Source organism: Lonchura striata, chromosome 3, assembly GCF_050655825.1.
Source record: "Lonchura striata isolate lonStrDom1 chromosome 3, ASM5065582v1, whole genome shotgun sequence".
NCBI lineage: Eukaryota > Metazoa > Chordata > Aves > Passeriformes > Estrildidae > Lonchura > Lonchura striata.
The window spans coordinates 69,839,432-69,856,097 of NC_140705.1; the positions used below are offsets into that span (position 1 = coordinate 69,839,432).

Sequence of the window (16,666 nt, forward strand, 5' to 3'; positions counted from 1 at the left end):
TTTAAGGTACAGCTGTCAGTACATCTGCAGAGTGCTGGTGTTTCTGGCCCTGGGCAAAAGAGAGAATGTCAGATCAGTGAGCTTACTTATTTGATTTACATTCTTACCCCAGAATAAGCTGCTTGAGTGTCTTATACTCTATGAAAGTCTATCCGAATGCCTTAGTGGTACTATACGTCTCCTTCATAAATCCACTAATACTTAGTACGTTCACTGCTGGAAAATTCCCTGACCCTTTGAGGTTATTTCTCACAGGACAGAGTAGATTTTTTTTCCTGGTGTTTCAAGATGTTTTAGAACATGACCAAAAACTGTGTCACTAAAGCATCTTTGTATTTTTCAGCAAGGTGGCCCAAATAAAACAATCCCCCACTGCTCTTTTAATAAGCTGCTGAATCTTAAAGATTTCTTAATGCTGTTTGTCAGGTTGTGCAGTTCTGCAGCTCAGCATGTTTTGAAATGGATGTGACAAATATTACAGAGTTCTCTTTGGGATTCAGTGTTTTCAGATGAGCTGCTCCCCTGGGCATAGAGCTGCTTGAACACAGAAATGAAGGGGGGGGGGGGGGGTGGTACACTGAAAATGGTAATAATGTTTGTGTTGTAATGAAGCCATGGATTTTTCTGAAAAATACTCTTTACAGACTAAGTAGAATTTTCCTGATGGCTTGTAAGGGGCAGGAGGAAACCCTTGTGTTAAGCTTGGCCACTTAGAATACTTTCCTTTATTTGTGTACGGGTTTTTAGCCCTGGTTTCGCTGAACACTGGGCAGTGTTTTCAGCAGAGACTCAGAGGTGAGAGGGGACCATGCTGCCACATGATGGCAGCAAAATCCTGCTCGGGACTAGGAGCTTATGGAGTGCTTTCAGTGTTGGGGCTGGTTTCTCTTCTGTACCCTGCCCTCCCATAAGGAGAGCAAAAAGGGATGTTTTAAAGTATTTTGGAGACAATACAACTGTGGAAGCTAGTAATACACGAAGTCCAATAAGGCTGCATCTTCTCAAAATGCATCCTCTAGTTTATTAGCTAACACATACTGTTTGTTTTTAAAGTTTTTAGTATATTTATCTTTGCTTTGAAATGTAATAGGCTTGCAAATTTCAGTTTATATGCTTATTAGCAACATAAAAGTATCTGAATACTGGAAAGTAAGAGAGTACTGAATGGACCCCATTCTTAACTTTTGAGTAAGAAGGCATTCATCACTTCCTGCCTTCATATTGACCACAGTGCCTTTGGGAACGTGTTTTACAAGGCCTTTCTGTCCATCTACACTAGCTGACTTAATATGTACCACTGCTTGTTTTGCAGTCTATTGCAACACTGCAACGGTGATCTGATCTCTTTCCTACCTATTATGTCAGTATATCACTACATCCAGTTTTTACATTCTGTAAATCAGTCAGCCTTATTGTTGTTAGGGGTGTTATTTTTGCTATTTAAAACAAATGCCAAAAATTGAACCCAAATCCTGTAGTAAAATGTGTATAAATACAGGTTTGTACTACTAGCAAAATAAGATTTAAGAGTGATTTCATCTTTAGCTTGAGCTGCCATCAGAAGAAAGTTAAGATGCACATTCTGAATTAATTTTACACTTTATGAAGCTGCTAAGGGCTTACCAAAAAAACTGAAGAATGCTTCCTCTGAGTTTTTTCTGTTTCCTCTGATTGGATTTGTCACATAATGATCCACTGCTAATGCAGCTAGCACTGGCATATTTCAATCTTCTTACATGCTCTGAGTTGCTTTTTAGTGTAAGTCTTGTTATTTGATTATTTGGGAACTGTAAGCCATCATTTTCTTAAAAGAAAATTTTAGTCCACAATTTTAATGGCTCTTAGTGTCAGTCTTGAGCTGTGCAGTACTCTGGTCAGATTGCTGCTGGCAGCTTTCTGGAGCAGCATCAGTTCAGACAGCTCCATTTGAGCCACAAACTGGCTGTTTCAAAAAAGCACAAGGTATGGGTGTGTTGAGTTCCTGCTGTGCTGTCAGCACTGGCTGGATCTTGTCCAGCCTCATCGCTCAGGTCTCAGTTCAGTGCTTTTGGGTGCCCCTCAGATCAGTACTCCAGAAGCTTGCTGGGTGTGTAGGAGGAGACATTTCCAACTCTGAGCTGCTTTCTGGCTCTTCACAGCCATAGCTGCTTGCCATCACCAAAGGGCAGTATTTTAGGGAGTATTACACACAGATTTCAGCTGTATTATTTATTATCACTATGGATATTTATTGAACACTGTAAGCTCTGTAAGGACCCAGACAATTGTCTTCAGGCAGTCCAGTGTGATCTTTCTGGTTTTTAGCATGTGAGGACCTGTTCTTTCTCCCATGTACATGTTAAAATGAAATTTAACCAAGACCTGCAAAACAGCTTTGTTAACAGGGAATTCTTTGTGGTGTGCCTGTACAATGAACTTATGGGGGGTTCAGACCCAAGGCAAACTAATCCTAACAAAGGGGATGATTTAGGCTGGATTATGTTTGAATGGCTCAGGACAAGTTGTCAGTGGTGTAAGGCAACAGGCTAAACAGAGAAGGAGAAGGAAGATTTTTCCAGCACTGTGTGGTTATCCTGAAACATTCTGTGTGTTGTATGATTGCTCCACTACCTTATGCTTACTGAGTGTTCTTACAAAATGGGATTATGAGCAAGAAAAATATTTCTGGTTTCATATCCAATTATCAGTAGAGGGTGCTATGTTGCTTTTGAATTTCATCTGTGTAGGTTATATGTTTATCAAATATATTTTTAGTTAATAATTTATTATTCAAAATTTAGTTCAATTATACCTTTGCTTACATTAGCAGTGCAGTTTACTGTGATAGATCTTGATAATATTAATTTGATTCTGCAAATGAACAGATTTTTCTGTTTAGCAAGATTCCGTGTTATAGTGTGATCAGCTCTGTTATAATGATTTTATGATTAGAGAGTGTTTGTTCCTATTTATATATAGTAATAAATTTATAGAATCTAGTTTATAGGCTTACAAAAACACAAACACCTTCATTGCATTTCTTATTGGTGTTTGCTGTCAGTGTGATAGCAATGCTGTCAGATGAGATGTACAGTTTCTAAGTAGCTGTGCAAGCAATTCATCTTTGGGGGTAGCAAGTGAATGTTAGAAGGAGGTTGTGTGGAAAATAGGGATAAGGAAGACAAAAGCAGCAAACAGGAGCTGAAGGAAATGGAAGATCAGGAGGGAATCAGAAGATACAGAGAAATGAGGCTGATGACTGCCAGATGACAGATTCTGATTTTGGAATTGTTGCTTTGCTAGCTCTGCCTTTGCAACTTCTCTGCCCTAAATGCTTTTTGAGACTTACAAAGTTTCTGACTCTTCCCCACAGTCAGTGTCCTGGCTGCCTGTGGTCTCCTCTGCCACTTGCTGAGAGGCAGAGTTATGGATTTTTAATGTAAATACAAAACAGACTGTGTCAACTCTTGGCTTTTTGGTTAACTTCAAGTCTGGTGGGAGATGATTTGATTTCCTAGATTTATTCTTGGAAGAAGCCTTATTAGTAAACAATTTTTGATTTCTGAGAAGTGTTAAACTCCTTGGGTATTCTGTTCCATCCATCTGTCCTTCTGCCATTTCCATTTTTGGTGAATTTGGGATTAAAGATGTGGTCTGATCTCAAAATACTTTTGGATTTTGTAGAAAGACAGCTAAAGATGCAGCAATTTAGTAAAGATTGACTCTTCATTTAGGAAGGCATGAGTAACCACTGTTTTATTTCCCTGCTCTTTTGTTGAGTCACCTTTTGGGTGGGAATTCCCAGGCTAGTACATAGCCTGGACTAAATTTGCCTTTTTCCTACTGTGAACAGGGAGACTCAGGGTTGCACCCATAATGACAAGGAATGGGACACCTCATCCCGAGGAAGCAAACAAAAAAAATCCCTTGCCTTCCTTCTGACTGGACCAGGTTGCTCTGTAGTCCATATCTGTGGGAATCTTACTCCTAGTGACATTCCTCAAGGCTTCCTCTACTTTCTTCCTGCTTAAATCTTATGGTTGTGATCCAGAATCTTGGATGTGTGCCCATCTCTTCTGTACTGCTTTTTTAATAACTGCTGACAAAGGAGATGAGTCTTACAGAGGACTGCCTCGTGGCTGGGACATCAAGTGTATTGTGGTGGACCACGTTCTCATTTGCTAGTATTGTCCAAAAGGAACATGACAGCTTTCCTGACTCTGTGGAATGGATCATGCTGCTGTCTGTAGCAGGGGGAGTGTGAAGTGCAGAGGAAGCCATTAGGGTCAGGAGCATTTCTGCTCAGCTGAGAGTTCTGCTGGAGTGGCAGATGGTGAATATCAGGTCTGGAATTCAAGCCTGATAGCAATCAAGGCTTTTAAAACATAAACACCTGGCTCAGAAACCAGAGGCAGGATTGCTCCTCTGCTGACATCCCAAGGCTGATAGTGTTCCTGTTGGTGTGACACTTCAGTCCTTCTTTTAAGTAATCCAGACATTGAGCTGTGTTCCAGAACAATGCTAACCACTGGAGCTGAAGTTAACAGCCAGTCATGTGCAGGACAGCCACAATTTTAGCACATTAACAAGGGTTACCTAGGAGCCTTTGGGAACCTTGGTGATGAAAGGTAAGGAAAGCTGAGTTAATGAAAATTAATAAGGTGCCTTTGGGGCAAATGTAGGGTGTGCAAGAGGAGGGTTTTAATCTTTGCACTGCCATAGGCTTCCTGGCTGACTGTAGGCAGATTGCTCTAGTTTCTTCCTGCTTGTCTTTATGTAAAATGATAACAACAGATATTGACTACCTTGCACGAGCACTTAGATGCTTTCACCTCATGTAGATGTGAAAGTAGTAAGAGCCCAAAGCAGGTACCCAGAGGCAGTGGGGCAATGAGCTTGGAGCAGAGTGCCTGGTGTATAAATCCCATTTGGAAAAGAATTAGAAAGAAGTATTCAAACTAGAGCTCTTTCCCAAGTGACAATTATTTCATTCCAATAAAGTTGTCTCTGAAACCCAGTCAATCAGGTCATGTAACACCATTTCTGCAACCCAACAGGCACTGCTGCTCTAAGTGCAGATTTTTGCAAGTGTTTAGGTGTTGTACTACAACACAAAACAGTAAATGTGAGGAAAAAAATAAATAATATCTTGCTCAGGGCCCTCCCAAGTTGAGTTTACACTCAGTACACTGGGGATATTTGAACTAGCCTTATGTGAATTATCTTATGTATTATTATCTTGTTAGGGCAGAAGGAAATTCTTGTAGCCTCAATTCTCAGCAGGGTAAAGCAGTACTCACTGAATTCAGTGCAGGTGAAACCAGACTTAGCTTGGTACCTAAGTGAGCTCATTGGAAGCTATTCTGGGATCTCTGCAGTATCTATTTTGCAGTTCTGCTCTGTAGATGTGCATCTCTAAACTTAAATTGTCAATGGACAGAAAAAGGCACTTCTGAAGTGTGATTCCTTGAGGGTGTTCATCTCGGAATGAGAAAAGCTGTGATACAGAAGTATCTGTTTCTCTGTGGTGGATGTAGTAAATCAAGTGTATCTGAATTTGGGTGTTGACTGCTTTGTGGATCTGTGCTAGATATGAAGGTGGAAAGTTCCCAAGTCCTGTGAGCCAACCCGTAGTGTAATATTTCAGAATTGTTGAGAAAATATTGCTGCTTAAAACAATATCTTTCTTTCCTGTCCTCTGTGCACAGTGAAATACAGTTCAGCTCCTCCAGTACTACCACTTCAGAGAGCCAAGAACCGTCTTCTGGGGATCAAGCAGCCAGTGCACTTCAGCAGCAGCTCCTGCTGATGGTGGCCAGAAGGACCCTTTCGGAAAACCCACGGGTACATTGTTATAGCTGAATTTCTAGCATCTTGATGAACTGCTCAATAAACAAATGCTGCAGGCTTGTTCCTGAGACAATTTTGTTGATTTTGCTATACTGCTTTTCCTAGTATTGCTCATGTGGGAGAAGATGTGTTTTATATTGATGGATGCAACTCAGCTGTTTTCTACTGACAATGAGTAGTGTCCTAGGGGACTATTTAAAGACTCTGTCACCTAAAAAGTTAATCTTCTGTCTTCAACCATATTTCATTTGGAAGAGGACACAGCTGTTAGGATTTTAGACACACCACCAGATTTTAATAGTATGAAGTGTTTATTCCAGATTCATTGCTGTCATAAAACCTCATGTCTGGTTTCACTTTTCTGAATTGGGCAACCAGACCTCTGAATGTTTGCTGTGGAATGTTGAAGCCACCTCCTCAATGCAGCTAGTAAAAGAAAAAGGCCCTGAGACTTCAGTTTGCATGGTCTTATGTGGACATGAACTTCACAGTGTTTGGGGTCTGTGACTTAGGGCTATAATCTGTTTTTATAATTCCTTTTATAGTACCTTTGACTTTCTCTCTGCCATGCCAAATTCTAGTTTGGTATTTATGAATAACAGTAAAATAACAGTTAATTGCCTTTCATCTTAGATTTCACACAGGAGCGTTTAGCTAGAAGCAGCTTGCGTAAAGGAACTATTTTAAACTAAAAATCAGTAAATCGTCCCAAATAATGTCTTTCATATTTGGACTGTGTCTTCCATTTAAAGGCTTTGATGTTTTCCAGATATTTATAGTCTTGTAAATTGCCTGTAAATTAGAGAACAGTTGTCATTTCTTCTTTGTCTTTTAGGAAGACTGCTCCTCAAGGTCATATTAGCAAATGTGTAGCCTGGCCAGGCAGTAATTTCAGAATGTCCTGGTTTCTGAATTTTTTTTCTTAAACATGAAATTCTGAGCCTACAGAAGTCAGGAAGAGCATTGTTATTCATTTCAATGAAGCTAGGGCTTCAGGCTGTTGCTGACACCATATAAATTTATGAAGTGAATTTTTATAAGCCCTTTCTTATAGGAGAAACAGACTTGAGTGACTTGCTCAGGGCTAGTCAGAGAGTTTCCCAAATCCAGCTCAAAAATCTGACTCCCGCCTAAGCACTACAAGACTCGCACAGAGGATTTCATCCAAAGGTTACAGTCCCCCAGGAGCCAAAATGTTCACTTATGCACTCAGTTAAAGAAAGGCGCGTTAGGCTGTTTTGGGGACTCAACAATCAGATCCTCAGGTGTTTTTAGTGAACTCTCTGCCACTGTTTTGATTTTTTAAATCTAGTTATGGCAAGCAATCTATATTAGACCTGTGAAGTTAATGACTGCAGCAGACTGAGTTTTGCTTTACTTTCTGTTGGGTAATAGGACCCAAGAGAAACAAAACTGTGCCAGTATTAACAACTGTAATATTTAAAAACATGTTTTTTTCTTTAAAAATGCCCCAACCCTATGTTTAAGTTACTTTTTAAAGTATTAATAAAAATACTAAAATTTGAACTACATAAACTATTTTCAGATTTTAAAGTCAGCATAGTGAAAGGATTGCGATTGGTCTCATGGCTTTTAAGTTGCTCAGAATTGTTAATAAAGGAAAGAATGCCAAATAGCCCAGCATCCCCTTGCACGTCTCAGTGCTCAGAAAAATGAGAGATTGTCCTGCACTACTAGCAGTTGAGCTCCCTTGCCCTGCATGGCTGTACACTTTTAGTCAATTGGAGGAATGAGATAAAATGCCTAAACTTGAATTTCTTTCTCCAGAGCTTATGCTAGCCTGTTTCACCTCATGTTTGCCAGCAGACTGAGAATATCAGAGTTGTTTCCCAGCTGATGCACAGTAATACATTGTCATGTGTCAACTCTGTGTAAAATTCCTTCTCCTGGAAAGGGAAGATGAGAAATTATTCCAATATTCTGAGAAAAGAATGTAACAATTCCTTTGTCCAATTGGATAGGTTGTTTAAAAAACTGTGCTTTGCTAATGGTTATGATTCTAAAATCAATCGCTTCACACAGAAATCCCCTGCCCTGACTAGGAATGTTAATCTAACATAAATAACTAATGTAGACATTTCCTAGAGTTCCATAATAAGTATATTTGTTGATTAATTATCTTTAAGGAGGGGCGGGTAAAAAGCTGCCTAGGAGGAGATTGAAAGCCATTGGACTTCACAGTAATTTGAAATCCCAAATTCTTCTTCTTGGAAGAAAAATTATTGATTTTTCCCCCTCCATAACATCAGTAATGATCTACATTGGAAAAAAAAATTCACTGCTTCTCTTTGCAGAGATTTTTTTTCATCTATTGTCTAGCTTTGCAGGCTTGGCTGATGGTCTCCATATAGTTGGAGGAGAGTTGTAGAGAAGAGTTGGATAAAGCCTTAGAATCTGGGAAAAGCAATATTCAAAAGGGTGGATTTATGTTTATGATGGGATGATTAGAGACTCTTAAATTATGCTATTTGTGCTTGTTTGCAATTTTTTTTTCCTCCTCTTGCTCTTCTTGATGAGGCATACCTAATGTAGTATTCAAAGTATCTCTGAAAAGATAAACAAAGCTGTGTTATGGAAGAAAAGTTGAAAAGTCACACCTCTAGACTTTAAGGCCTACTTATTTTTTTTAATTTAAAACGAAGGATTTGTCCTGTCATGTTTTTATATTGTGCTGTAATTAGCCTGATACATGGGAAAATCTTCCAAACTTCAGATATGTACTGGACTAAAATATAATTACTTTTAAAATTAACATTTAGTATTGCTTTTTAAAGCATATTGTCACTATTGAGCTCCATAATTAATATAGCTTCTATTCATCTACAACAGTTAAGCTGGTGTGATATTTTTGTTTCAAATTTAAAATTAAGGAAATAAATATGTTAATATGCACCCACTACCCCTTTTAGAAATAAAAAGATCAGATACTTCAGATATAAGTTTGGCCTTTTAGACACCTGTTTTGCTGGCAGCTGTGTGAGAGAGTTTTGTGTATTTCTCATTTGTTTTTATAGCAGACCAGCCAGGACCCTGAGGATTCTTCATGTTCTTCAGCACAACGGAAGCTGAACAGGCAGTTTTACAGATTTGTTATATTCCCTGGCAAGTGGATTAAAGTCTGGTATGATCGTCTTACCTTGTTGGCATTACTGGACAGGTAAGCTTTTTCTTTTAAAGCTGCTCTGTATAGTGTTAAGGTGGGTGGCTCCTCATGTCCATAGAGCAGTGCTGACCACTAGAGAAGGAGGATTCAGGCTGAGTAGATAGATGTGTTTTTGCTTTAAGTTGAAGTTCAGGGTTGGCCTTGGTGGTTCTTGCTACCCTTTGTTTTCAGGTAGAGACTTTGATTCATGCAGGTGCCAGGCTTCTAGACTAGTCTGTAATTTAACTCACAGATGTTATAGATCCAATGATTCTGATGAGAAAATCAGTAGTAGAAGGGTCCCAGGGTATTGTAAACCCAGTACTCCAATGTTGAAAAAAATAAAATTATTTATAGAATGGTATTTAGGTGAAGATTTTTTTGAGCTGCTGCACCTGTTCCAGTTCAAGTTTATTTGTCTCTGCTTCTGTTGGGGGTGCTGTGCCATATGGGTTAACATGGGCTCCACAGCAGAAATTTCAGATGGAAGTTTTACCTGATGCAGAAATCAGGCTGCATGTCAGGGAGCTTTAAGTCCAGAGCAGATATTTACTTATTTGTGGTGTCTTATCTCTATGTTTCAATTGCATGGAACTATTTTCTGCTGATAAGCTCTTTTGTTATAGCCTGAATATTGACAGCGTTTTTATCTCAGCTTCCATGTTCTAACAGAACAGATAAAACAAATAAAACATCGGTTGACAAATTTGGCCTTTCATGCAGTTCTTTACTGTCAAATGTATATTTTTTATTAATGGAATGCCTTATTTCCTCATTTAAAAGTGTTTGGGTATTTGATTTTGTTTGTAATTGTTCATGTATTGGGTTTTTTTTTGTTTGGTTTGGTTTTGCTTTTATAAGCATACACTTTTCTACACTCAAATAATCTCCCTGCTGGAATTCTAATTGGAAAGTGAGATGGGAAGGGATATTAGACTTCAGTGCATATGGCTTTTTTTCCTATCATGCTTTAGCTATCATTTTGGGCAAGGTTTTTGGCATGGAGATGAAATACTGTTGAACATGGAAATGTAGTTATGGGATCCAGTGAATTCTGATAGCTGCAGCACTGACAGCTCAAACCAGCTACAAATGCACCTGCCTTGCTCTGATGAATGTATAAATATTTGTGCTTCTCCAAAACTTTTATTCACACAGGACAGAAGATATAAAGGAAAATGTGTTTGCTGTCCTTCTAGTAGTTCTTGTTTCACTTCTTGGATTCCTGACTCTGAACCAAGGCTTCTGTAAAGACATTTGGGTTCTGCTGTTCTGTCTTGTAATGGCCAGCTGCCAATATTCTCTCCTCAAGGTAGGACTCAAGTTCATAACCAATTGCTGAAATCTGTTCTAACTTCTACAAAGAAAAAATCTCATAAGCAAACATCTTTTTTTTCTGCTTTGTTTTTAGAGTGTTCAGCCTGATCCTGCTTCGCCCATACATGTAAGTCTCAGTCAGTAAAACAAGTCTTTCTCCTCTATTATCTCTTGTGTACTGTGAAACAGCTGGTTGTTCAGTGAAACACAGGTATTAGTCACTTGCTGTTTAAGCTGATATATGAAAAAGAAAAATACATCTGTGATTTCAAGACTTTGTATTAGGTTTAAGCTATTAGAATTTATCACTGCTATTAGAAAAGTGCTTTTTCTTTAAGTTAATATGTGCAGTAAAAAATTAATCTGGACTATCTTGCTGATGTGTGATCCTGTGACATCACACAAATCTTTCATTGCTTTCTTTAGAAACAGACAGAAAAGAGCAGAAGTTCCAGACTAGCAGTTCAGTTGTTGCTCAGTTGGGATTTTTCTGTATTTTTTTTCTTTGAGACTGGGGATTGATATTTTTATTTTTAAAATCTGCTACTGAAGATTTAATTATTAAAATGGCCCCAGGTGTTTTCCCTTTGTTAACAGTATCATCATAGTTTCTGTGCTTGAGTCTTGAAGAAATCACCAAATCTTTGGGTGAATGCAGGATGCAAGAATCCTTGCTGATTGATATGGGATTTTTTTATTGCATATATCCAAGAAATTGAACTCTGATGGTGCCAACCACCTTGTAGAGAACCACTTCTTTACACAAGTCTGTCCCTGTTATAGGGCTGTTCTAGAGGCGGCATCTTACATCTTCAACCTTACCGCTCCACCTATCACGGTGTCTCAGTGTTTTTGATTTATGGATCTTGGAAGACATTTCAGTGGTCATAATGCCTTCTTATTTAGCTCTTTGAATATTTTTGAGGATGCCCTCTCTTCCCTTAGGTTTCAAAAATGACATGTTGAAAATTTCAGGTCTGCTGGATCAATTCCCTTTGGCAGGGAGCAGTTATTTTTGTCAGTTTAGAGGCTAGAAGTACAGGCTGAACTTGAAAATGATGTTATTTATATATGTATACTGCACACTTCACTAGCTGGATTTCAGAAGATTCTGTTTCTTTTCCATGCCAATTATATAGGGGTGAAGTTATGGTGGTTTGGGTTATAATGCATTCATAGGAAATACCTGTCTGCATTAAAAGTAGAGAAAGGTAATAAACAGCAACTTACCCATTGTAGGATAATATTTTCAATACGTTAAAGAAATGGTCCAGTCTCAGTGAAAAGTTGGGGGATTGTGTGAGTAAAATAATATAATTTGTCAGCTCAAATCTGTCTAGATGTAATAATGTGAACTGTAATCAAGTAGTTTGCACCTAATCAGACATTAGTAATGCGTACATTTGTTTAAAGTGGGTGACAAACAGTTTAATAAAACTTTCATTATGAACCTATCCAGCTCATATGCTTTTATAGTATTAAACACAAGGTAGTGTTTAAACAGAACTTTTTCTTTTTTGTGCAGAATCCAGGTCTGAATTTCAGGTTCTCTTAGTACTATTACAAGTGTTATTTGCTGTATTGTCTATGTCATGCAGCAATGGAAAAAAGTAACAATAGGTGTATTCCCATCTTCCTTTTCTTCCCTAAAACTTTCTTAGGGATAATCTCTTGAAAACTTTTTGGTGCACTATACAGACTCCAATAGAAATAAAATTTAGGAAGTTTTTCCACTACGGGTTTTGAAGCTGGAGATGTTGTCATGCTAAAGTAGATTAGCAATTTCTACATTATAACTTTTTAACACAACATGTATTTGTAAAGGCTTGCTTTACAAATAAATTCTGAGCACCTCAGAAACAGGAGAATGAGAAGGTGAGAAGAGATATTCCATGTAATGTTTCATAATTCATGTGATTGCATTAAATTTGAAGACAATAATATCTCTTGATGTTAACGTAAGGATGCAGAACAACAGATCAATTGAAGAATGATCAGTATCACACCCATGAGTGTCATACCCATGAATGAAAATGCAGATGAGATATTTTTGAGTATGAAACAAACCATTATGAGCCTCAGATCTGCACAGTGAATTAAGTTCTGTTCATGGATCCCTAATGCCTTATGTCATCCATGGCTGCCAAGGAGGTTCCAAACTTCTTCCCTATATCATGTGGAGAGTTTGTTTCTGTTTAATGTGATTTTGTCATCTCTAGCCTGTAGCATTTTGAAAGACTGCTTTAAAATAGAATCCAGTGAGTTCAGAAAACACTGTGCTTATGCCTGGAGATGCCATAAGCTTTTGTTCCAAACTCCTCCTGAGTGTCAATGTATTCACTTGCTGCTGTTGAGGAAGAGCTGGCATTTATTGTTGCTGCAGGTTTAATACTGGTGCCTGCTACAATATGGGAGTCTAATTTTCCTGTCAGCTGGAGCTTTAGTCTTTCCAGTTGTGGTCCACAGAGAGCTGGTGGCCTTTAGGTGCTGTTTACACAGGGGTATGTAGTTCTGGGATGGTGAAATTTGGGAGCAGCCTCCTCACTGGAGTGGTGGAGAGAAGAAAGTCAAGTCCATTCCAAAGTGTGTTATATTTTGCTGTTAGTGACCTGATACAAGCAACCTGCTGGTGACTGCAGGGTATTAAAATTCAGAGATCCAAGAGATCCGTGTCATGTGCACTCAAAGATTTTAGAAAAACCTTAGGCAAGGTTTTACATTTAGTAAATGGCTCTGTAGAAGGATCAGGAGAGTTTGTCTCTAAACACCTCATAATACATCTTTGTAGCTCAGCATCTAGCTTGGGCTTACAAAGGCATTTTAACTTGAAAGATTGCAGTCATGCTTTTAACAAGATTTAGGGAATCTCTTGCATAAATTCATTGTCTCAGTCCTGTTATGTACCAAAGCAGATAGCTAACTCAATTGTGTACCTATCATAGGCAGTTTCCTAAATCCCATAAGGTACTTATAAAGTACTTGTAATTTGTCCCTGTAAGCTTTTCTGTAGAACTGAGCACATACACTTTTCGTTTTATATAAAAGCCTTCTGTTTTTCTCCTTTTACATGTATGCACCAACAAACAAGCAAAAAAAAAAAAAAACTATTCTAAAATTTTGCTATCAAAATGCTTTGCAGTCAAAACTGCTGTTGTAGTGATTGGAAGCGTTTGTGGAATTATTCTTTGTTGAAAGTCTTAATATTTTTTTTAGAAATAGGAGATGCATCACTGCTGTGTTGGTAAGATGTGATTGTGTGTCTGAAACATATTAATGAGACACATGGACATAAAAAAGTGATTTTTTTTAGCAGACTAGGGGAAAGGAAAAGCTTTTGCTGATATTTTTATTAGTGAAGGAAAAAGAAGATTGTTTAATGAATGAGATGTAAAATATAAAAGGAATTCTGCTTCATTATTTAAATTCTTGTAAACAAGAATGCAGAGTGGAGTCATTTCACCAAGGTTAAATCAGTTTTGCATGTCAAAATCTGGTGTGCTTGTCTAGTAAAACAAAATGAACCCTTTATATCTAAAATACCTCGTTAAATAATGCCACATGCCCATTTTGGTGAAGGCTGCCTAGCCTTGTTGGTCAGTGGCAGGTACAGGAGGGCTTTGCTTTTTTTTCTGTTTGTTTTCTGTTTGTTTGTTTCTAAAACCTTAAAAAATTAAATGTAATGTCTATTCCCTGGCTGTGACTTTTGGGAAGTGATCCTCTCTTTCCCAGAAGGTGTCCACTGTTGCCCTCAAACCAGTCCTGCTCCAAATAATGCCCCTCACATGAGGCATGTAAATGACAGTGAAATACCACATTAATACTTGCAGCAGTTCCTCTTTCTTGTGTTGTGTTGCCTGCTCCCCAGAGGTGGGGACTGGAGTATTTGCTGTGCTCTAGGAAGCTCAATCAGTTTGAGCTCATCCCAAGTAGTGCAAGAGCTTCTGAGCCCTTCTGAGTGCATTGCTGCTGCATTGCTTTGCTTCTGTTGATAAGATTCTAGAAAGATTTCAAGGTTTTGTCTCATTAGTCACCATGACCACCTGAAAAACAGGGAAGGTAGTATTTGCTCACATTTTGCAGCTTTCAGAAAACTTCTGGAATCTGCTTCCTCAATTGTGAGTGGCATTACTGTAGTCAGCATTGTAAGAGGATTGAATTAGTCTATTCTATTCTAAGATAGAAGTGACCTAAATGATCATCCAGTGGCACTACCTTGACCACTTCAGGCTGCCCAAATGTCAAAAAAAAGTTAAAAGCATTGTCCAAATGTTTCCTCTAAACACTGACAGCCTTGGGGCATCAACCACCTCTCTAGGAAGCCTGTTCCTGTGTTTGACCACCTTTTCAAAAGAAATACTCCTGCCTGATGCAGCTTAGAGCCATTCCCACATATCCTGTCCCTGGATGGCACAGGAGATCAGCACCACCTTCTCCACTTCCCCTCCTCAGGAGCCTGTAGGGAGCAATGAAGTTGTTCCTCAACCTTGTCATCTCCAAACTGCACAAGCCCGAAGTCCTTAACTGCTCCTTATTGGACATTGCTTCCAATGATTTCACCGGCTTTGTTGGCCTCCTCTGGATGCCTTCAGGGACCTTCACATCCTTTTTGAATTGTGAGGCCCAAAGCACACAGCACTCAAGTTGGGGCTGCACCAGTACAGCAGGATAATCACCTCTTGACCATCTCATGTTGCTGTGTTTGATGCACTCCAGATGCAGTTTTCCCTCTTGGCCATTGGCACTCACAGCGGACTCACATTGAACCTGTTGGTGAGCAGCACCCCCAGGCCCCTTTCTGCAGGGCTGCTTACCAGCTACTCATCTCACAATTTACTCTTGTGCCCAGCATTACTTCATCCTAGGAGCAGGATCTAGCATTGCATCTTGTTAATCACTGCCCAGTGTTCCGGTCTGTCTAGTTCCCTCTGCAAAGCCTGACCCTCAACAGAATCAACAGCACCTCTGGGGTTGGTATCTTTGGCAAACTTGCTAAATTCTGCATTCAGTTACGTGCAGATCACTGATAATCTGTTAAGCAGAATTGGCTCTAAAACTCAGCCCTGAGGAACTTCACTGCTGATGGGTCCAGCCAGATGTGGCTCCTTTCACTGCAGCTCTTTGATCTCTGCCCACCCTTCAGCCAGCTCTTCACCTAGCACACCATAAACTTCTTTAGAAGTCAGGGTTAAATATGCCCTGTAATCCTAATTGAGTATGTTGGTGTTCTGCATGGAACTGCAAGGTGTGTGGAGTTAAACCTCTGGGCTTGTAGTCATCAACTCTGTCTTACCCAGCTACCTTCAAATAATCACCGTGCAAAGATAAAACTGGCTTCCATGGTTCAAGAGGTAAGACAAGAGTGTAACAGAATGTGATCACGATAAAACAGCCTCAAGTGAATGTCAGAATATAAAGTATTAAGCAATTGTCTAGGTGTGTATTTATTAGTCTCTTTTCCTAAGGCACAGCTCACATTTTACGTAAATGAACTCTAGTTTAAAAAAGGCCAGAAAATAATAGCCTAAATTATTTTTATTTTTTAAAGTAGTATTTTTATATTTATAATTCTCCATGGATTGTTTTGTGGACATGTGTCCTACTAAAAAAAAGCAGTAGTAAAATTGAAATTGATTAAAGAGTAAGGATTTGTGTCCCTGACTTTATTCATATTCCATGGATGTGAGGCACGATGTAAGCCCACCAGTTCCCTGTAATCTGCCACCTTGTTAACCGATTGATCCCAAAAGAGAGTACAGATCATTTAATAGCAATCTAACATTCGAGCTTGGCTGGCAGCCAAAGAAACTCAGCCATACTTTCAAGACTTTACAGACTTTCAAGTCAGTAAGTAGGTTCAAAAAAAGACATGATCTTTTATTATACTCCAATTACGTTTTTCAAATAAGTACAGTTGCATGGCAGCTTTAAGCAAGGCAAACTTGGATTCTTGTCACTTTGCTTCTGGCTTTTCACACTCAAGGAATCTTTTGACTCATCACTGTGTAAAATGTCTTAGTTACTCTTAAGTTTGCTACCAGGAGAGCTATTAAGGTTCTTCTTAAGTGTGTGTTAAGTTCCCTGGCCTGCAGCCCCACAACAGTGTTTTGTAGGATTAGTGGGAATCAATTGTGTTGAGAGATGTGTGTGAAAGACATCAGATGAGATTCTTTCTGCATCCTAATTCCTTTGGATCATAATTTCAAAGTGCTCATGAAAGCAGACCAGAAACTGCTGATGAGTGTCACCCCCTTCAGAAGGTATGCTGGTTTGCTGTCAAGTGGTTCAAAGAAACAAAAAAATTAAATTGGTGAAGAAAAATCCATCCCCATGCCTCTAGGGATATGCTCAATTATATTT

The 16,666-nt window shown here is 38.9% G+C and overlaps 1 protein-coding gene across 5 annotated transcripts in view; it reads left to right on the plus strand.

The window, feature by feature from the left end:
• PCNX2 (pecanex 2) overlaps positions 1-16,666 on the plus strand; it is a 149,766-nt gene that overhangs the window by 28,659 nt on the left and 104,441 nt on the right. For 4 of the 5 annotated variants that reach the window (XM_085576784.1, XM_085576786.1, XM_085576787.1 and 1 more), the window contains 4 exons: positions 5,688-5,823; positions 8,865-9,007; positions 10,151-10,304; positions 10,404-10,436. In XM_085576784.1, the coding sequence (XP_085432910.1) occupies positions 5,688-5,823; positions 8,865-9,007; positions 10,151-10,304; positions 10,404-10,436 (466 nt within the window). The remainder of the gene's footprint in view (positions 1-5,687; positions 5,824-8,864; positions 9,008-10,150; positions 10,305-10,403; positions 10,437-16,666) is intronic. The other variant, XM_085576785.1, reaches the window with a different exon arrangement.